The sequence below is a fragment of the Myxocyprinus asiaticus genome, chromosome 38 (assembly GCF_019703515.2).
Source record: "Myxocyprinus asiaticus isolate MX2 ecotype Aquarium Trade chromosome 38, UBuf_Myxa_2, whole genome shotgun sequence".
Lineage (NCBI taxonomy): Eukaryota > Metazoa > Chordata > Actinopteri > Cypriniformes > Catostomidae > Myxocyprinus > Myxocyprinus asiaticus.
The window spans coordinates 26,281,889-26,304,050 of record NC_059381.1 but is presented as its reverse complement, the minus strand read 5'-3'; the positions used below and the strand labels follow the sequence as shown (position 1 = coordinate 26,304,050).

Below are 22,162 nucleotides of genomic sequence, written 5' to 3'. Positions count from 1 at the left end.
AATATATATATATGATATTAAAATGAATAAATGTCTATTTTTCCAGCCTGTTGTATTAGTATTTATTTATCACCCCTTATTTATTTTAGATATAGTTCCTATATATTGTTATTTACACAGGGAAAATATACTATTTATCAAATCTACTTTTATTACGTATCCTATTTTAATGGGGATATAATTTATTGAAATTCATGGCCTTTTAACACTTCTGTGTACAAATTTGAAGGCTGCTTATTGGATCAATACAGGTAAACGTCATAATATGCGACTACACATTACTTTACGAAGAGTTTACGACCTGCTAGTTAAGTCTTGCCTTAAGAACAGGTGGTGCAACCGAATTAAGCACTGACTTAGTTACAAACTAACTAGTATTTACTAAGCCCTTAGTGTGAACTTTATGTCTCAACTTAAGTGAGACCTTAAACACAGCTGGTGCAACCCTAAGAGGGAGAAATACGTCATAAAGCGATCCGTATAAATCACGAGGCGCGCGTAAGGAAGTCCTTTCTGGTCTGTTCTGTGCGTGGAACACCGACACAACAAGAATTAGTGGAACAAAAAGAGTCCAGATTAACGTTTTTGACAATGAAATAAGCGGTTATTGGCTAATTGTTTGTCATTCTCGAAGTCTTAAATGAGTACTTGTTCTATAACTTGAAAAGAGTTTGCGTCACCACGTGGTCAGATGACCGACTCAAAGGTAAGCGGCCAGCAATGTTACTTGTGTTCACTTTTTACTGTGCATTTTATTAACAACTTTAAAATGGAGGTGATAGGCTTATTTTATTTGTCTAAATTTCTTCTTTGAAAGACATTTCTGTGAAGGCAACTTTAAATGGAGTTGTCTTAAGGTGCATCTGCCTCCGTCTGCTCCTTGAGCAAATGTGGTGTGCATGAAGTCTTTGCAGCCTTCAATCTATTCTATAGCTGTTATGTGTGTTAAACTGAAAACAGCACATTAATTCAGTTATTTAAACGGTATTTGAATTGTGCTCCCCAGAGTCCATGTTGCATTCCACTGAATGCTGTCTGGTAATGCAGGTAACGGACCCAGTTTTCCATCATCTTAAAATTAAAATAAGCTGTTATGATGGTGTTATGATGAAACCCAAACTGAAAATAGCTGGAATTACCGTCAGATGGTTCAGTGGTGATTATCGGTTTTCTGAGCACACTCAATTATGAATGTAAATTACTTGGTAAAATTTTATGGTCTGTTGCTTACCAGTTTTCCTGTCTTCCCAGGTCTTTTTGAGAACGTCACAGATTACGGTGAGTTTTACCGGAAGATTTATTTGAGTTGAGGTACTGACCCAGTTCATTACTGTGATGAAACATAAACTGATTATAGCTGGAATTACCGGCAGATTTACCAGTGGTGATTAACAGTTTTCTGACATTGAACAAGAATATCTTTAGGCTTCTGTAAATTATGGCCTGCAAATGACTAATCTGAATGTATTTCTTTCCCACTAGATTTAAACAAAGGAAATCTGGACCTGAACAATAACCTTGGGAATTGGAGCCCAGTCATCAGCCTTTTAGGTTTAACTTCCCACTGTGTGTCCTCTTAAGGTTTCCTTGCCTTTGTATTTTGTAGGTGCATTAGTTTAACATTCTTAAAACCCAATAAAAATTATAATTTTATTAAATGCTTTGTCACATTTCTGTTTACCATCTTTTGTGGGGGAAGAAAACTACATTTAATGGATCTGCTCATTTTGCGTTCCACCTGAAGAAAGTAACATGTTTGGAACATGAGGGTGACTAAATGGTTGGGGGGGGGGCACTTCCCCAACTCTTGATTATACTAACCTGGTAATATCTGAAGTAACTGGAATATGTGTAGTAATATGTGATTGTAAAATTAGGTCCAAGGGCAGTTCTAACCCTCTAGAGCAGTGTATTAGAACCCGTTTACTAGAGGCCCCCTAACGTGAAAGATTTTATAAGCCCATCAAGTGTCCATAAAATAAGAAAAATGGGTGTTTCAGATAAGGGAGATGCATGTAGTGCTGGGAAATACTGCTCTACCACAGTGTAACCAAGAAGTTGTGCCATGATTAGCAACATATTTTCATTTATTAACACAAAACATTTTGTAGATATGAGTGAAATTTCCACACACACAAAAAAACACACCTGGTAAACTTCCCACAAAATGTGCCCACTAGCTATGGATTTATAAACATAAATTTAGCCTCAAGCATTCCAATTAATTGCCTTGATTAAACCCTTTCCATACATGCCCAATGGCGCGCAGTGAGCGAAGCAGGCATATTCAATTCTTTGCACAACACTCGCCAGTGGACGGTTACATCCTGTCTTGAGAGGTCGACACAAGGTGCATAAGGGGTGAGACACATAGCTCAACTAATTTTCTAGTCCTCCTCTTTTTCCACATAGGGTTTTACGGCAGAACGGGCAAGCTGCCGGGCCAGGTATCTGTCCCTGGCTGAATTTACAGTCTGTTCACAGCTGCGTTTTGCAAATTTACTAAGCTCTTGTTGTGTGTCACTTTTATTTTCAGCTTCCACAGACTTCTCTTTCTCCTTATCACTCTCAGTCTTTTTCGCTCTCGTTTTTTCTTCATCCCTGTTTTTCCTTTTGTTGTCCATTTTATGGCTATCTCTGTCCTTGTGTCCATCTTTGTCCAGCTCCTGTTCTCCTTTCTGATCCTGTTCTCTGTCTTTTGGGCTGTTTTCCTGTCTGTCTCGCTCCTGCTCTCCTTTTCTGTCGTGTTCTCTGTCTTTAGGACTGCTGTCTCTTCTGTCTTTTTTACCATGTCTGTCTTCTTTATCTCTGTCCCTTTCCCTCCTGTCTCGGCCTCTGCCCTCTTCTTTCTTTTTGTCTCGGGCTATTTCTTCTTTCTTCCTGTCTCGGCTTCTGTCCTCTTCTCTCCCACCATCTCGTTCCCTGTCTCTTCTGCGGTCCCTGTCCTCTTTTCTGTGACTGTACTTGTCTACTCTCTCTCTGTCTCTCATTTTCTCTTTTTCCTTTCCCCTATCCCTTCCTGTTTCTTTGTGACTTCTTTCTTTGGCCTCTTTTCTTTCCCTCTCTCTCTCATCCCCGCTGTCTGAAACAGGAGACTTTTGTCTGTATTGCCGTTTTGATTGGTTACTTTTTGTAGCGCTCTTGGTGAACTCTGCCTTCTTGTCACTCTGGTCCTCATCACTGTGGGAGTCAGCCTCACTCTCTCTCTGTTTTGGTGGGGATTCTCGTGTTGGTGACCTTTCTGTTGCTGCAGAACCTGTAGCTTTCTCCTCTCTAAAAAAAACATTAAGTTGATCATGAATCAAAAGGCAAATATGCAAAGAAAATGTCTAGCAAGTTCAGTCTGCTGCCATCTTAGTGATGACCATCTTATTATTTTCCATGTAGGTAACAGTCATACAAGCAGAGTCTAACATTAATGGGGACTTGGGGCAAAAATGCACCTTAAATTCAAAATGTAAGGGCAAAAAATGCACCCATAATGAGTTCCCTCTTAGCATCTGATATTACACACTGATCTAATATTTTATTCACAAAAGAGGTTGATGCTGATTAAAAAAAATTCATACATAACAGCCTTACTGAATTTGGAATTAAAATGTATAAAATTTTACATAAAAGGTCACAGTGTTTATTTTAAATGCCCTCATAAAAGGTAAAAAAAAAAAAAAAAAAATATATATATATATATATATATATATATATATATATATATATTTCTGACTGCATGCAGCCAAAAAAAAGAACAGCTACAGATCTATTTGCCAAGATTACATTTGAAAAACATGTCTAATTAAAGAAATCGCCGCTAAACATCAGGAGATGAAGGTAAAAACAACAGGTCAGGAGATACCTGAGTTTGTATGACTCGAGTCATCGTATTTAAAGATATCTTTATGGGTCTAAACTCCTGAAGAGAAATAGTCAGGTGTCTCATAGCAGTTGTAGTGCGCATGCACCAACCGCCTGTGCATGTGCGCACAGTTGTATGGAGTATACTTGACAGGCTTCAGTTCGACGGTACGCAGACGCTGAGCTTTTCGCATCAAAATCTAAGTATACTTTGGGCTTTATACTGTCTCTTGTTTACATTTCATCAATCATTTAAGATCCTTTACATAACTCCCAAAACATACCGATAAACTGTGCCATTCATGTGTCCCCAACAATTACCCAAACAAAATACCATTTACCTTTAATCTTGATGCCACTATGTCTATGCAATGGTGTTTTTGTTCACTTTTACATTTGGAGATGCAGCTTGTTTTACACCCATCTAAAATAAATGTAGCCGCCAATATATGCCTCACCTTTGTGCAGTACGATCAGGCACTGCCTCCTCTCCAACTGTCTGATTGAGAAGATGTCTATAAAATCCACTGAGATCCTTCTGCTTCTTAACATCCAAGGCAGCTAAAAGAATAACAAATAAATAAATAAAAAAATATTTTATATATATATATATATATATATATATATATATATATATATATATATATATCACACACACACACACACACACACACACACACACACACACACACACACACACACACACACATAGTTGAGCTCAAAAGTTTGTATACCCTGGTAGAAATTGTGAAATTTTGGCATTGATTTTGAAAATAGGACTGATCATGCAAAAAACTGTCTTTTATTTAAGGATAGTGATCATATGAAGTCATTTATTATCACATAGTTGTTTGGCTCCTTTTTAAATTATAATGGTAACAGAAATCACCCAAATGGCCCTGATCAAAAGTTTACATACCCTTGAATGTTTGGCCTTGTTACAGACACACAAGGTGACACACACAGGTTTAAATGGCAATTAAAGGTTCATTTCCCACACCTGTCACTTTTTAAATTGCAATTAGTGTCTGTGTATAAATAGTCAATGAGTTTGTTAGCTCTCACGTGGATGCACTGAGCAGGCTAGATACTGAGCCATGGGGAGCAGAAAAGAACTGTCAAAAGACCTGCGTAACAAGGTAATGGAACTTTATAAAGATGGAAAAGGATATAAAAAGATATCCAAAGCCTTGAAAATGCCAGTCAGTACTGTTCAATCACTTATTAAGAAGTGGAAAATTCGGGGATCTCTTGATACCAAGCCAAGGTCAGGTAGACCAAGAAAGATTTCAGCCACAACTGCCAGAAGAATTGTTCGGGATACAAAGAAAAACCCACAGGTAACCTCAGGAGAAATACAGGCTGCTCTGGAAAAAGACGGTGTGGTTGTTTCAAGGAGCACAATACGACGATACTTGAACAAAAATGAGCTGCATGGTCGAGTTGCCAGAAAGAAGCCAATGCCACAAAAAAGCCCGGTTACAATATGCCCGACAACACCTTGACACGCCACACAGCTTCTGGCACACTGTAATTTGGAGTGACAAGACCAAAATAGAGCTTTATGTTCACAACCATAAGCACTATGTTTGGAGAGGGGTCAACAAGTATTGTGCTCCTTGAAACAACCACACCGTCTTTTTCCGGAGCAGCCTGTATTTCTCCTGAGGTTACCTGTGGGTTTTTCCTTTTATAACAATTCTTCTGGCAGTTGTGGCTGAAATCTTTCTTGGTCTACCTGACCTTGACTTGGTATCAAGAGATCCCCTAATTCCACTTCTTAAGTGATTGAACAGTACTGACTGGCATTTTCAAGGCTTTGGATATCTTTTTATATCCTTTTCCATCTTTATAAAGTTCCATTACTTTGTTACGCAGGTCTTTTGACAGTTCTTTTCTGCTCCCCATGGCTCAGTATCTAGCCTGCTCAGTGCATCCACATGAGAGCTAACAAACTCATTGGCTATTTATACACAGGAACTAATTGCAATTTAAAAAGCCACAGGTGTGGGAAATTAACCTTTAATTGCCATTTAAACCTGTGTGTCACCTTGTGTGTCTGTAACAAAGCCAAACATTCAAGGGTATGTAAACTTTTGATCAGGGCCATTTGGGTGATTTCTGTTATCACTATGATTTAAAATGGAGCCAAACAACTATGTGATAATAAATGGCTTCATATGATCACTATCCTTAAATAAAAGACAGTTTTTTTTTGCATGATCAGTCCTATTTTCAAAATCAATGCCAAAATTTCACAATTTCTGCCAGGGTATGCAAACTTGAGCACAACTGTGTATATATAATATATTAGTGATGTCCTGTTTAATATTACTAGCAACAATGCATTTCATTTCAAGACCTCACCTTCCAACTCTGCTTCTCTCCTCTCCTTTTCCAACTCCTCCTGTCTTTCTTTAAGTTTCTGTCGATATGCTGATGTGACAAATGCTTCTTTATCTGCAAACTTCTCGCCCTCCGCTTCTCTTTCCTTCTGGATCTTCTTCTCGTCACGTCGCTCTTGTTCCTTTTTCCTCTCTTCCACCGCACGGATCAACTGGTTTATGTACTTGGGCTAAAAGAACAAGAACATTTTTCATTTTAAATTTTGTTGTATTGACCAATAAACATAAATGGTAAGAAGAATAAACATGCTTAGATGCTATAAGAATAAATATCTTATTGCAAAGCACAGCACTCAAATAACAGCCATACAGATACTAGACTTAAGCTGTAAATTATTCTAACATTTATATTGGTTTGAGTAAGTATAAATCTGCACTGAATGGATAAATAATTAACTGTTTTAAAGTACCTTGCGGTCTTTTCCACCAAGCATTTTCTTATTGCTCTCCAGTCTCTGCTTCTGTATATCATCATACACATTGTCATATTCATACACAGTGCTGTCCTCCTCAAGTGCCTTTTGCATCTCAAGGCGGGTCTTAAGTGAAAAACACACAACATAGTTATTAACCCCATAAACCCCCTTGTTATTGTGCATGAATGTATGCAAGTCTACCCAGTCTTCCATCCCCACCTGCTTCATCATCTTCTTCTTGACTGCCTCCTTCTGCAAGCTCTCCGCAACAGAGGTCTAGGATATAACAGATTCTATTGTGTTACAATGTGCAGATTCGATGTAACTACAGAGATAGTGACAAGCATATAAATAGGAGCCTTCACCTCATCATCAGAATCATCTCCAAACACAGACGGGCGGACGACAGGGACTGATTTTGATTTACTCTTCTGGGGCAAAATGAGCCCGTACCTGCAATTTATTAAGAAAACACGAGTATTTCTAGAAATGATACTGTTACTTTAAACTTTTTAATGCAGCTACAGCTCAATATTTAGTGGGTTGCACAATTAATTAAGACCTGGTTTAATATGTATCTCATTTTTCCACAGGAAATACATGTAAAATGCAACATGTACAGGCCTATATAGTTTATTTATTTTTTGTAATGTAGCTAATGTCACTGTATTCACGTGTGTTTTGGGGGGATTGCAGCATTAGCTTCGGAGAATTTTGGACATGACAATTCTTATCAAGACACTATTTACCAATTTACAAACACGACCATTACTTCATATCAGCCGTTATGAGCAATATGTTTATACATTTTCAAACCATATCTTGTCTATGTGGAATAAATTGTAGTAAGCTGGCATAAAACTACTTACTGTTTACCAGAGGTCGCCATCTTGTTTAGATGAATCTCCGACGTTTAGCAGATTCGATAATTTAACATCAAACCAATGTTAGAATAATAAATTAAAATTGAAAGGCACATAATCACAATTATTTTATAAAACAACATTATATATATATATATATATATATATATATATATATATATATATATATATATATATATAAATGATTGTATGAACGTTTAGAAATGACCATACACATTTTTCATTGCTGTGAAAGTGTCGTATGTGAATCGGCAACTGTCCAGGAATATACCCTAAAATGGCAATATTTCTGAAGAGGTTGTCCATGAAGCGTTGATGAAGCGATAAAACATGTATAAAGACTGCAAGTGTACCTTTACATAGATTTAATTAATTATTACAATATAAATGTTTTCACTGGAGCGCCATTACTGTAAATAGTGTAAACCATGGAGTTATAAAATATCAATGTTTCACCGTCTCCACAGACTGTTTTATAGAGACGGAGCACTTGTTTTAAAATGAATGGGAACGACCAACGAATGTGGGAAAGCAAGCCCCGCCTTACAAGAAAAATAGCGAATCACTTTTTAGATACAGACATCTCCTGTCAATCAACTCGAGGACGCGCATGCGCATTAGCTGAACAGCTTGGAAAATACCTTTTTTTCCCCCTTTTTTTTGTGTTTTTTTGCGTGATCTTTTCCAAAGTAGCACAATGTATGATACCACTGTTGTCATATTTTACTGCTGATTTTAAATATGTTAATTGATCGTAATCTTGACCAACCGTTTTGGAGGTTTCGGTCTTTCTTCATTGAAGTAAATAGGAGCTGTACTTATATGCCGCTTGTTTACATAGAAAAAAGCTGGCCAGCCTGCCCGGGAGCGTTCCAAAGATAGCCGCCGAGTGGACTGACTTAACTTGAAAGAAACTTTGTCATCTCTGCGAAAATTTCCACTCAGGGAAAAAGGTGAAAGAAGCTCATCTCCATAAGCGTGTTTAATAATATTTTTTAATGTTTAAAAATTTTCAATGTAAAACAATTATTGCATATTGTTAATAATATGGTTTAAATATATTTTCATCACCATATAATACATTTTATGCATTTAATATTAGCAATAAATCAATGACCCTCGCACACCTGAAAATAATGCATTTCATATTCAATGTAAAATGTCATTATATGATCATGAAGCATCATCACGGAATGAAACGATATTGCTAAACGTGCTGCCACTAGATGGTGACAAACCTTTTAGTATTGCCAATTATTATTATTATTATTATTATTATTTAAATACCACCACTCCCAGCTAAATTACAGCGTCATCCTTTTGTAAAAATAATAATTAATAATTAATAATAATTAATAATTAATAATAATAATAATAATAATAATAAAAGAGGCAAGAATTGTATTTCTTTGGCAACAGTCTTGCAAAACAAACAAAGAAATTACAAGCATAGGAATCACATGAATATCATGTTTTGACAGTTTGTTTTCCATGATATGTGAATGTCAAACAGATTGTGTAGTCTATTGCAACGTTGGTTTACTTTCTAGTGGTTTGTGTTGTTTGGCTTGTGATGGGGTAGGCAAGTCTGACACATTGATATTGATACAAGGAATTCCTTTTATTTTTTTAAGAGGTCTTGGTCAGCAATGTGGATTGTGGCACTTAATGTTTCGTGTGGGTGTATCTTTGCACTGTTCTTCATTTTACCTTGATCAAATATGTCGAGTGGCATTTGTATCGTTGTGCCTCAGCATTGAACCCAAACTCTGTTATACCTTTTCTAATACTAATCTCATTTTCTCTACTTTCACTGCTAATTCCATTCAGTGAGTTAATGCCATGTTAAACAATAATGGATGCATGAATGTAGTTGAGCGGTCAGAGGCAGATAAGTCAAAATAAGGTAGAAAGAAGGTTCCTCTGACTTGTGATACGCTGTAGGGTGGTTTCACTCTGTAACAAGAGTGAAGCAAAATAGAATACTATCTATTCATCTTTGAAAGTATAACATGGCCCACAAACAACTGTGCTGCACTTGCTTTGGCATGTGTGAAGCAAAAGTGCAGGAGTGGTGGTTAAAACGGAAAAGTCACAGCTTGTCTGTAAATTCATTTCCTGTCTGCATAGTCTGAGAAAACATAGAGCTGCTGTTTTTATTTGTGTGAAATGTTTTTAATTGATCAAGTTATTTATTTTGTTGTTCATTATTCACCTCAATTAATGTCCTATTTCAAAGATATTCCAGAAAAACAGCTAGGAACAAGAGTTGATAGCTTTTATCAGGATTTAATTTCTTAATGCATTTATGGCAGAGTGGTTATAATCTTATGTTTTTAATTCTTTATCTTTTTATATCTTTTTGTTAAGGCTAAAAGTAGCACCTAACGTGGAAATTTAGCAACTATTAAAAATTAGGGGCATGTCACTCTTAATTTTAGGATTTTCATCGAAGAGTAATTCATGAAGCATTTTAATGCTAAAAGTAGCTCCTAAACCAAGGACAGCTTAGAAGTCGTCCTGAGGATTCTAAATCCCTAAGAGTGACTCACAAACTATCCGAAGCATGCCTGCTGTTGTCAATCCACATTAAAAACAATATAGTACAATATTATTATGACACTGACTGTTTAAAAAGGTATTGCCTAAATCACAACTGAGTCGATGTATTTTAATAATATAACATTTTAATATTCTAATGTTGACATTGAATATTACAAATATCGTCTGATTTGCGAGGGTGTATTTATTTTATTTTATTTTTATTTTATTTTTTTATCCCCTTTTTCTCCCTAATTTGGAATGCCCAATTCCCACTACTTAGTAGGTTCTCATGGTGGCACGGTTACTCACCTCAATCTTATCACGTGGCTTGATGTGCATAACACCGCAGAGATTCCCAGCATGTGGAGGCTCATGCTACTCTCCGCGATCCACGCACAACTTACCGCGAGAATCACTAATCGCGACCACGAGGTTACCCCATGTGATTCTACCCTCCCTAGCAACTGGGCCAATTTGGTTGCTTAGGAGACCTGGCTGGAATCCCTCAGCACACCCTGGATTCGAACTTGCGACTCCAGGGGTGGTAGTCAGCATGAATACGCAAGGGTGTTTTTATTAATGTAAACTTAGTTAGAGATGCAGTTACCTCTCCCACAAACCGAAACAACCTAATTACACCGGAGATAAAGATGACACATTTTTTAACAACTGTGCGCTACCTGGCCACATCAAAATGAAACCGTGTAGTGCGGATAAATTGGGAATTTCTGTGATCCGTCAGCAGAATAATCTATCAGTCTATATACTGTACGCTCTCTCCAGACCACACATCATATGACAGTTCGTAGCGTATTTTTTCTTGTGGATGCGTGCTCGCTGCATAGAAAAAAGGGGGCATTTACCAGACAACATTTCAATGTGGGTTTTTGATGAGCTGTCACTTGAGCCCTACATGGGCAACCCAAATGGGGCCCAGAAAAATGTGTCCATCGGCTCCACATGGGCCCCATTTGTGTTTGCCCATGTGGGCAAAGGATGGGGACATTGTGGGCTCTAAGTGGGGCCCATGTGGATGTTCATTATATGGGCCCACTTGGGTCCCACATGGGTGTTAACAATGGGGCAAAGTTGGGCTACAAATAGCACCCCTAAAGGGCCCGTATGGGTGATCTTGCTGGACCCACAATGGCCCCTTATTATTTCCTCTTATATGGGGCTTTTGTGAGGCCAGAGTGGGCTAAAAGTTGGCCCCTTTTAATTAAATAATTCTGATTGCTGTGGGTCAAGTTAATGTGCTACTCTGCACTTTTGAACCACTCAAACTCTAAATTACATTGTCTTTGTAAACCTGATCCTGACCAAACCAAGAATGCCTTAAGTCAACTGAGTTTGTCTATAACTCTAATATTTTAATGTCTAAGAAATTACATAACATAATATTTGAACTGATGAAAATGACAAATCATCAGAATGAGTAAATCAAGTTTTTATTAAAGTTGATTACATCGAGACAAAAAGACAGGATATAATTTCTCAGCTCTTTTGGTCCATACAATGCAAGTGAATGGGTGCCAAAATTCTGAAGCTCCAAAAATCACATAGGTCAGCATAAAAGTAATCCATGAGATTCCAGTGGTCTTCAGGAGCGATATGATAGGTGTGTGTGAGAAACAGATCAATATTTAAGTAAATTTTTACTATAAATTCTTCTCCCTGCTCAGTCAATCTCCACTTTAACGTTCACATTCTTGTGTTTTTTGTTGATTCATATTCTTCATGGGCCAAAGCATGTCAATGGTCAAAGCTTGTGGGTGAGGGACTGCATGATGCAAGTGCTTTGATTGATCAAGTGCTGTGCGATTTATTTAGATAAGGAAAATATTGTTTTTGAGGAGCACATTTTATGAAGATATCACTAAATAAATTAATAAATGAACACACATATATACAGTAGTATATATCTACAGTATACACACACAGTACACACAAAACAATTTAAAAATGCACAGAATTTTATATTCTTTTAACCATATTAAGTTAACAAATTAATTGAAAATGAATCAGTCAGCTGAATCAATATTTTTTTATTTTATATAATCACAGTTGTACCTTTTAAATTAAATCAGCTGCAAACAGCAATTAAGTAATTGTATATAGGCTATAGCCCAAATCAGGCTCAAACATGCCCAATATTGTTTTATAAGGGTCATCCTAACTTGGGCCCACAATCTTAACCAAGCTGGGGTCCACATTCAGCCCATCATCTTTCTATACATCCATCCATCCGTCCGTCTGTCCGTCTATCTACTGTGTGTATGCATGTACACTGGTGGCCAAAAGTTTGGAATAATGTACAGATTTTGCTCTTATGGAAATAAATTGGTACTTTTATTCACCAAAGTGGCATTCAACTGATCACAATGTATAGTCAGGACATTAATAACGTGAAAAAATACTATTCAAATAAAAAATAAAAAAAAGTCTTTGAAGACTGTAGTGTACACCTTTGTATGAAATCTTCAGTTTTTTTTTTTTGGCAATTTCAAGCATTGTATAGCCGTCATTCCTCAAAACAATTACTGACTGACAAATTTGTAGAGAAAGCTGTTTCTTTTTTTGCCATTTTTGACCTAATATTGACCTAAAGACATGCCAGTCTATTGCATACTTTGGCAACTCAAAAACAAACACAAAGACAATGTTAAGCTTCATTTAATGAACCAAATAGCTTTCAGCTGTGTTTCATATAATGGCAAGTGATTTTCTAGAACCAAATTAGCAATTTAGCATGATTACTCAAGTATAAGGTGTTGGAGTGATGGCTGCTGGAAATGGGGCCTGTCTAGATTTGATCAAAAATGACTTTTTTCAAATAGTGATGGTGCTGTTTTTTACATCAGTAATGTCCTGACTATACTTTTTGGTCAGTTGAATGCCACTTTGGTGAATTAAAGTACCAATTTCCTTCCGAAACAGCTAAATCTGTACATTATTCCAAACTTTTGGCCGCCAGTGTATATATATATATATATATCGTTGTCTGTCTTAGCTGACAAATAGCGGTTCCCTGTCTACCAATCACTGAGGGAGATTTAAAAGAGCGCGCTAATAAAACGTGACGTCATCCATAGCAACTAGGTCAACTCCGCCTTACTCTTATATTAAAATGTCCTTAGTAAAAGATACTCTTAGCAGTTTTGTGAATATCATAGCTAATAACTCTTCGGAGAACTCCTAGTGGTAAGATCCAAATCTTTGTGAATGCGGGGCGGACCCAGATCTTATGAATGGGAAATATAAACTGAACTGACATGATTTCCCGGATTTTTAATTGTATTTATTTATTTATTTATTTATTTATTTTTGTGGTAGCCTAAACCACAAAAAATACCCAGACACTGTAGTTTTTTATTTTATTTTAAACAGTATTCAAACACAGAGAACAGGCTTGCTGTTGTCCAGAACGCGCACAGTTAACCAGTGGCTCGAGGCCACGGAATCTTGACAGCTGGCGGTTTACGCGCATGCGCACATCGGTCACAGAGAGGAAGCAACAGAGAGCGGTAGCAACGGACGAGCTGCAGCTGATATCCCCTGACACAATTATGTCTGTCTCGCCACCGCCAGTTTCTCTCAGGTATCCGTTTACCGGAGTCTGAATGGCGTTGGTAACTGTGCAGCGGTCGCCTACTCCAAGCGCAACATCCAGCCCTTGCGTTTCGGTGAGTGACTCGCATCGTTTTGTTTTTCTCCGACACCTTCCATCGCCTCGGTAGTTTTGGGTCCATTTCCGCTGTTTCCCATAGACCGTTTGTCCTCAGATGCTATAGAAACACGCATGCGTGAAATATAGACTTGGAATTTGTATTGTTGTCCAGATATGGCTCACCATCAGAGACATATAATCAGGGGCAACTATATTACTGTAGTAGACCTGTCGTTGAGTTGTTGTTAAACTAAAACTACCGGCTGTTATCAATGCCGTGCCACAGCCAGGAAGTGTTTGGTGAAAATTGACCAAATGAATCAAAGATTCCTTTTTACATTAGTTCATATTCTTATGCAATTTTGTGTAAACACAACTACCCCCTTCAAAAACGCAGGACAAATAGTATACTTCTGTTCATTCTGTGGGGTAGTGACATTGTATGGTTCTAAATGACTAAATCTTGACTATAGCAGTGGACAGCATTTATGTCATGATTGTAGGTCAGTTTTTCTGGGCTTTTTGTTAATAATTTGCTGTTTGGTTCAGGCAGTGATTTCAAAAACATAACTAAGATATAGGTTTAGGCCTGTAAGGAGGCAATCAGTTCTTGCCATTAAAAAATAATTTGATATTTCAGTGTCATTTATTCGAATGGCTGAAAAGTGAAAACTACAGCCGTTTTAGGCTATATGGTGGCAGCTTTGGTGAAATCTAGGTCAGTATTACATAGGTTGCAGGTTCGATTCCAGGTGGGGCCGACCCCCTGAGCTTTGAGCCAAGATCCACTTTCTCCAATTTCCCCTTGAACAACACACTTAACCTCAGGTTACTCCAATGAGACTTTCCAACCTCCAATTAATGCAAGTTGGATAAAAAGTGTCTGCTGTTAAGTAACTAGACAAGTGTTATCTTCAAAAGGCAAGTTGGTTGATTACTGATGTGCAGAACCGATATTTAAGAATAGTTTTATTTTTGCACAATGGTAACCAATTACAATAATAAAAACTTGATAGCATTCACCTATGAATATTAATATAAATAATATTATACATGTATATTTCTACACTCACACACACACACACAGATTTTCAAAACAACTTTACATAAATATAATGGTCCTTTTTGACTAAATTGTTGGAGTGCAGTTGAATTTTAATGTAATATATTATAAATAAAATACTGAATTATTATGAGGATTATATTTGTTTTGTATGTAATAATATGTTTTTGTCCTATTTTCTTTCTTCACCTGAAGCTTATATTTTTTATTAAAAGGGCAGTGTGTATTTGACAGTTTGCAAAGTTGCTCACTACAAATCTGGTGAAATGCTGTCACATCCTTTTTTTTCTGTGATACCTTATCTTCACTATGTTTTTACCTTGAGCAGCGTGTATGCAGCCAATCTAGCAGCAAAATGAGGACATCACACACCAGCGCTTAACTTCTCGCGCAACACAAAAACAATTTTAGTCACAAGATATTTGTTGCATCATTTTTCCCTGTCTGGTAGTTGTAAGCCCAAAATATGCCTCAGTTTGATTCTAGCATGTGCATACAGTTGAACGTGCAGCCTTTCAAAGTATACTTCATTTGACTGTGCGTGTATATACAGGCAGTTGGCGCATGCGCGCAGTCATTGCTATGAGATATTGGACTATATCTCTTCAAGTGTTTAGACCCATGAAGATGTCTTTATAGTCCTTCTGACTCGAGATATACAAATGCAGGTATCTCCTGACCTCCTCACATGCGTTTTTGATGTGAACATCCACTGTTGTTGTTGTAGCTTCATCTCGTGTTTACAACAATTACAACTTTTAGTGCTTCTTCGTGACTGCAACGGCTCAACTGTGAGTGTTTCCACCTTGTGGACCCACTAATTAGTGCACATAATTCAAGGTGCAAGCACATAGTGTGTGTTTAGAGTACGTGCGGTTAGAAAAATCTGTCTGCATGCGATCATTGCTCGAGCACTCTGTTGATGAAGAAATTTTTGTCACACGTCCTGCACGCTTAGTGTCCATATCTGACTGAAGTGTCCTTTGGGCTGTAGTCAAAATGCCGCATCTTATCATGGAGATTTTACACTTTTTCAGAGTTGCGATCATGTGGATGATGATTAATGCAGAAAGTAAATGTTACAATAGATGTTAATATAATGTCAGGAATTTTGTAAGAGGGGATTTTGTTAAAAGCTCTGACTGCATACAGTGACCAAAATAACATTAAGTTAACATGAAGTTAGTTTAGCAGTGAGCTAGGGTTGTACCGACAAACGATGATCTCGGGGATTGACGATGGTCAGAGTTATTGCCAATAGCTGATGCCTTTGATGACATTTGGCTCGTTTTCCCATTAATGTATTAAATTATTATTATTATCAAATTAATATTACAAATAATTTGCCCCTGGGACACAGACACGCTGTTGAAGAAACACACTTTATTATATTATTAAGAACATATGACAAAAAAGCCGACTATGTGCACGTATGACACGCTCTTTGTACGGAGTCTTGTGGAACACGCACATGTAAAAGGTTCTCACTCTTTCTTTGTTTCTGTCTTCTGAATTTATTTTTTTGTAAGAACAGTATCATCTATGAGTGCTGCAAATGACTTCAGACATTCAGGAGGTGCTTTGAGTTCAGTTCGTTTTATTTCCACAGTGCAGTTCATTGTGAACGCAACTCTGCAGCATAAACATCTGTGATTAAAACATAAAATACAAAAATACGTTCACCTCGAACCATGATTTATATTTCAGTGATTATTATCATCATTATAATTATTATTTTTACATTTATAATTGTTTTTATGTCTTCATTTGTGTAAGTAATTTTCCGCCTGCATGTTTAGATGGATACTTGCCTGACGGTAAATGGAAAGGTGGTTACTCATATATATATATATATAATATTTTTTTATCACGTCGTCATTTTAATTGCTTGTTCGTTTTGTTTGGAGTGCAATTTGAATTTAGAAATGTATTTTCGTTTTTTTAATAAATTAAAATCTTCAATGCAAAATCACTAAATCAAGAATATTTTTATATGTCGTGAAGGAGGGAACAAAACGAATTATTCACACACAATATGTATTTTCCCAGTTAAAGAAATACCCGACCGGTAGAGAATGCATGGATGAAGTAGGATGATCTGACTGACTGATGTAGATTGCAAAGTATGAAGAAATTATAATGCAATATACTAAATATGTAAATACAAAATCAGTGTCATCATGAAATGAAGCAGAGCCGGATCTGGCATTCCACTTAAGCAAAACTTGGATTTCTAAAAAGGAAACTCCCTGGCGTTATATCTTTAATATCCTTTACATTAAAGTTTAATATTCAGGAAGTGGGTAAATAAACAGTCGCTTGAAGTGACCCAATCTAAAGGGGAGAGATTGAAACTGCACCCGGCTGATGCACACTCTCTTTTGCTGCAGCTAGATTATAACGTGATGGCTTGCAGCATATTGAATCATAATATACTGTATGTGTCACAGTGTGTTGTGTGTTTTTATTGTGAAGAAAATCGTCGATACACAGCTCTTACAGCTCTCACTTTTTTGTGAGTTAAAGATGGATCGAAGTGAAAAAAAGGTGAGAGAGTGTAGTCTGCAACACTGCAACAAAATACTTTTTTGCGTGTCCTCACGGCCTGGCCCCGCCCTCCTCCTCGTCACAGTATATATAATAATTTTAAATGGAAAACGACAAAAACTCTTGAAAACAATTGGATCTTTTTTTTTTTTACTGAATTAAACGTAGGAAAAATCCAAGGTTTTTTCCCTTGTAATTCAATGAATGCCATTTAGAAGTATTTTTAAAAGATGATTTTGTCCTCTTTAATGTTACTAAGCACGTTTAATACAGCCTTTTAAGTCGAGGCACAAGCTGAATAGTTAGTTAAGAGCTAATGATTAAGCATTGCAATAATCACGTGAATAATCAAATAATCGTTCTAATATTCGTTAGATTAGTCGATTATCAAAATAATCATTAGTTGCAGCCCTATTATATACAGTACATTGGGTGGTCAAATGTTTTTTAGATCTGCATTGACGTTCACTTGCTGGTCAATACAAAACATTTCAAACAGATTTCATGAGTGATGCATTTCCATAATGCAAAATAAAGTGCTTTTATTTGTTTTTATGCAAAAACATGTTTATCTAGGGTTATGTTTGCCATAAGTTGCTTGACCTCAAATGGTTCTGTGATAGGAATACCCTTATTGGTCATTGTATTTCTGAACATGGCAAGTCTCTCAATCTTAGTGATGCAGTGCATAGAAAATTAATACTAATGGCTCTCTTTCATAGTAACCAATAACCATCCTCCTCTTGCTTTTAGAGTAAATCTTAATTGCCTCATGACTAGGTTGGTGGAAACTTACAGTGTTTACAATGTTAGTTATGTCATGTGGTTACAAAGCACCAAGTTTCAGAATATCCTGTCAGTCCTTATAAGAATCTGTCTGAATACGATTTAATGCCTCACTATGTTTGTCTCTTTGCCATCTGAACTAGTGATGCTTTACTGTAAATTGCTCCTTTTTAAAACCTTAAAGCATAATATCTGGGGGGTTATCTCATCTCACACAACAATGATATGGAAATCTGAAAAGAAAAAAGAAAACTGATAGATGATAGTGTGAAATCCCTACTATATCTTTTTAATAACACTGCATTAAACAGACTTGAATATAGTAACATAGGAACACACACATGCCCTAGCTTAGAAAATCATCCCAATGGTTTAATCATCCATACTCTTTGGATGGATAAAATTGCATTGATCATTGGCAACATCTTGTAGCTGCTTGATTTAATAGACAGATCAATAGTGGGTGGACAGAACAGGATCTTACCCAAACAAAGTGTGTGAACCATTAAATGCACCTGTTCAGGATCTGGGTGGTTTTTCCATTTATGGTGTCCACTGATATTAGAAAACACAGTGACAGTGCAGTTTAGATAGTATGGCTGAGGCAGCCGTCTTACATTGCTGTGTATGCAAAAAATACACAGCATGAAAAAACAAAAATTCCATTCGATCATACTGGGAGGTTTAACATTTAATTAATAATAAGAGGCATCTATGTATGCACATGTTTATATTTCTGTGATTGATTTCATGTTAATCATTAAATTTACATTGCAGTTTCATTGAATGCATTTTCATTATTCGTTTAGCCTTATTTGTTTAGTTACAACCAGAAAAAATATTTTATGACACATATAAATACTAAAAGAATAAATCTTTTATGTTTGCTTTTTTCATAAGGAGTCTGGCAGTGGGGAAGATGACCGCAGATCTCAGCCCAGAAGGTAAGACATCCTGATTTTGAGCTACATGCTATTATTACGCTTTACAAGGTCAAGTTGTCACAAAAGCTAACCATAACAAAGTCACTAGCAGAAGGATTTCCTCCATGCCAAAGGTTCCTTAAATTCTTTTGGTACATTATCTCCCCAAATTACCATTAATGTAATGTAAAACAGTAGGATCATTGCACTCTACTAGGTGATTACTTTGGGTGTGAAAATCTAAAAGAATTCACAAGGACTATATAAAAGAAAAAAATGATCCACTCTACCTTATTTAAATTTTTTATTTTATTTTTTTTTTCGTTTTACACCTTGCCTGTGAGAAAAAAACAAAACAAATAAATATTGTGTGGATAATTTTTTCTTTACTTCATTACTGTACTAATCTAACGATTATTAGACTATTCGGGCGATTATTGCAATGATGGATCGTAAGCTCTTAATTAACTCTTCAGCTTGTGCCCCGATTTAAAAGGTTGTATTAAACGTGCTTACTAACAATAAAGAGGACAAAATCATCTTTTAAAAATACCTCTAAATGACATTCACTGAATTAAAGGGAAAATATACCTTTTATGTTTAATTCAGTAAAAATTTCACTACCAAAAAATCCTATTGTTATCAAGTGTATTTGTTTTTTTTCCATTTAAAATGGTCTAAAAATCCTTAAAACAAGATACATTTACTTGTGAAGCAACATATAAGATATTTAGACTTGCTTTAAGAGAATGTATCTTAAATATAAGTGTATTTTGTATATAAGTGTATTTTTTCACTTGGTTATACTTCTGTGAGTTTAGTAAAGACAAAATACACTTATATTCAAGATCTATTCTCTAAAAGCAAGTCTAAATATCTTATATGCTGCTTCTCAGGTGAATGCATCTTTTTTTAAAGGATTTTTAGATATTTTAAAATATTTGTATTTATAATATTATATTCAACATTCTCAGATAAAAAAAAATAATAATTCTGCAGTATAGCTGCTAAAGTAAATGTTTTAAAGGAGTTTTAGATATTTATATCGGAAAACAAGCCAAAACAAAAACAAATAAAAAATGTATTTTTTTGCAGGGTATAATGGGTCAAAGACTACCCTCTCTCACCTTTCTGTTCGCTTCAATCCATCTTTAACTCACAAAAAAACAAACTCTCTCTTATTAATAAAGCTGCGTATTGCCAATTTTCTTCACGATAAGAAATGCACTGTGACATATATTATGATTCAATAAGTTGCCATTGCGTTATAATCTAGCTGCATTAAGCACGCGCACTCGAGGGATGAGCGTCCCCGCAACAGAGTGTACCTCAGCCGGGTGCAGTTTCAATCTCTCCCACTTAGATCAGGACACTTCGTGCAACTCATAGAAGAGGCGCTGACCGCACAGAGAAATGCCAGTTTCGGAGTTTGTAGTTATTTGCATGACCTGCTTCCTTCTTATTTGAACTTTATTAAAGCTATAACGCATTAAATATAACTGCATTAAAGATGTAACGCTGGGGTGTTTCCTTTAAAGACGCTCGACACAAGTTTTGCTTAAACTGAGCGTCAGCTCCGGCTCTGCTTATTCCACAACAAGAGTGCTTCTGTATTTACTTATTTTGTATTTTTGCATTATAATTCCCTCATACTTTGCGATCTACATCACCTGAAGCTGACTGGAAAGTTTAGAGTGCATCTGGACTGTGAGCTGTTTTCTTCCTCTCCTCAGTCAAGCACGAGCTGCAGTGCTGCTCTTGTGTGCAATCATTAGAGTTTCATATGATCTTATGTTACGTTAAGATCAAACGACTATTTGACAACGAAAAATTTTGTCGACAATTTTTTGTCTACGTTGTCGATAACGTCGACTAATCGTTTCAGCCCTAGTGCTACTTTTGAGTTATGCTTTTTTTTTTTTTTTTAAATAACATATAATTCTATTACATTAAAAAATACTGTACAACAGCAATAAGGATCTAATTAGAATCACCACTGAATAATGGAAATTACAAAAATTCTCAAAAGCAGAATGTCTGGATACTAATGAGTATTTGGGAGGAATGTTTAATTGTCATGAAAATGACACAGTACAAAAATATTAATGGTGTTAAAAGTATGCTTTATTTTCTTTATGCAAAAATGTGTTTCTTAATGTTTATTCTTTTTATTTGCATTTGAAATATGACCTGGAGCAGTTTTAAACAGATATCCTTAAAATAAGGATTAGTCAGAGTAAACTGCCATTGTTTTGCAGAGTACTAAATATAATGGGAAGTTCTCATATATCAGTGTAATTGAATAATCCATCAAATATGAAACCTCTTTAATCGCACTGACATTCATGATGTAATCAGATCATTGAGATGCAGCTGTGATTTCTATGGGCACTATTTCCATTAAAGCAGTGACATCATAAAAATGCCAGCTCTGAAAGGCACTGATTTCATAATGTAAAGTTTGACCCTCATTTTGTGACAACACAATGCATGCAGTCTGTCCTCTTGTGTTGGCTCATAGATGCACACCGAACAAGCATGTTTAACCAGTTTCATCTTTACTCAGGTTTCCGTAAATTATTGTTGTTTTAGAACTTCCTGCTCCCTGTAGTATTTCCCACTTCTTTCATAATCGTTAGTTTTCAACTAATGCCATTGTACCATTTTGAATTCATATCAAACTAACACTTCCTTTTGCATTTAAATATCTCAAGATGCCATGGCTTGCGTAACAATGATGATTATACATATATACTAGCAGGGCACCAGACTAAATGACTAAGAGCCATTAGTTCCTAAACTGAAACATGTAGGAGCCAAACGGCTGTTTTAGTTGCCATCTTGCCACATCACAGAATTGCTCGATTTAGATTGTTGTTCAAAAACAAGATAGAAAGCCAAAGAAAAGACAGTTGATAGCTCATTAATCGGGTGTTTAATATACAGGATATACTGTATAGCTGAGTGCACAAATTTGTCTTAAGTTTTCACACCCCTTTTTCGAATTTATATAAATATAAGAGATAAAATATATTTTATTTTTATTTATTACTGCCCTTTAGAATTTACATAACA

General features: G+C 36.1%; 2 protein-coding genes, 1 long non-coding RNA gene and 2 other non-coding genes across 5 annotated transcripts in view; 4 read left to right on the top strand and 1 right to left on the bottom strand.

Moving 5' to 3' along the window:
• Window positions 1-288: 288 nt before the first annotated feature.
• On the top strand, window positions 289-1,657 carry LOC127428519 (uncharacterized). The gene is made up of 4 exons (XR_007895115.1): window positions 289-706; window positions 1,007-1,047; window positions 1,252-1,278; window positions 1,483-1,657. It is a non-coding gene; the product is annotated as an uncharacterized LOC127428519 (long non-coding RNA).
• Window positions 1,103-1,177, top strand: LOC127429426 (small nucleolar RNA SNORD65). The gene has a single exon (XR_007895288.1). It is a non-coding gene; the product is annotated as a small nucleolar RNA SNORD65 (small nucleolar RNA).
• On the top strand, window positions 1,331-1,405 carry LOC127429427 (small nucleolar RNA SNORD65). The gene has a single exon (XR_007895289.1). It is a non-coding gene; the product is annotated as a small nucleolar RNA SNORD65 (small nucleolar RNA).
• Window positions 1,658-2,047: 390 nt separating the features above from the next.
• On the bottom strand, window positions 2,048-7,602 carry nsrp1 (nuclear speckle splicing regulatory protein 1). Its single transcript, XM_051676949.1, has 7 exons — window positions 7,543-7,602; window positions 7,039-7,126; window positions 6,893-6,949; window positions 6,668-6,796; window positions 6,220-6,427; window positions 4,311-4,413; window positions 2,048-3,273 (listed from the first exon to the last, which is right to left on the bottom strand). Exons 1-7 carry the CDS (start codon window positions 7,560-7,562, stop codon window positions 2,388-2,390), a joined length of 1,491 nt encoding a protein of 496 aa, XP_051532909.1. The 5' UTR covers window positions 7,563-7,602; the 3' UTR covers window positions 2,048-2,387.
• Window positions 7,603-13,615: 6,013 nt separating this feature from the next.
• LOC127428513 (protein phosphatase Slingshot homolog 2-like) overlaps window positions 13,616-22,162 on the top strand; it is a 48,558-nt gene continuing 40,011 nt past the window's right edge. The window contains exons 1-2 of the mRNA XM_051676943.1: window positions 13,616-13,784; window positions 19,065-19,108. Coding sequence (XP_051532903.1) covers window positions 13,722-13,784; window positions 19,065-19,108 — 107 coding nt within the window. The 5' untranslated portion in view covers window positions 13,616-13,721. The remainder of the gene's footprint in view (window positions 13,785-19,064; window positions 19,109-22,162) is intronic.

What these genes read in the sequence shown, in the direction of transcription:
- nsrp1 (XM_051676949.1), bottom strand. Translation starts at nt 7,562, where the DNA reads ATGGCGACCTCTGGTAAACA. An exon ending in TTGGTGGAAAAGACCGCAAG is followed by an intron (nt 6,428 to 6,667) that starts GTACTTTAAAAC and finishes TTGTTCTTTTAG; the next exon opens with CCCAAGTACATAAACCAGTT. An exon ending in CCTGATCGTACTGCACAAAG is followed by an intron (nt 3,274 to 4,310) that starts GTGAGGCATATA and finishes TGTTTTTTTTAG; the next exon opens with AGAGGAGAAAGCTACAGGTT.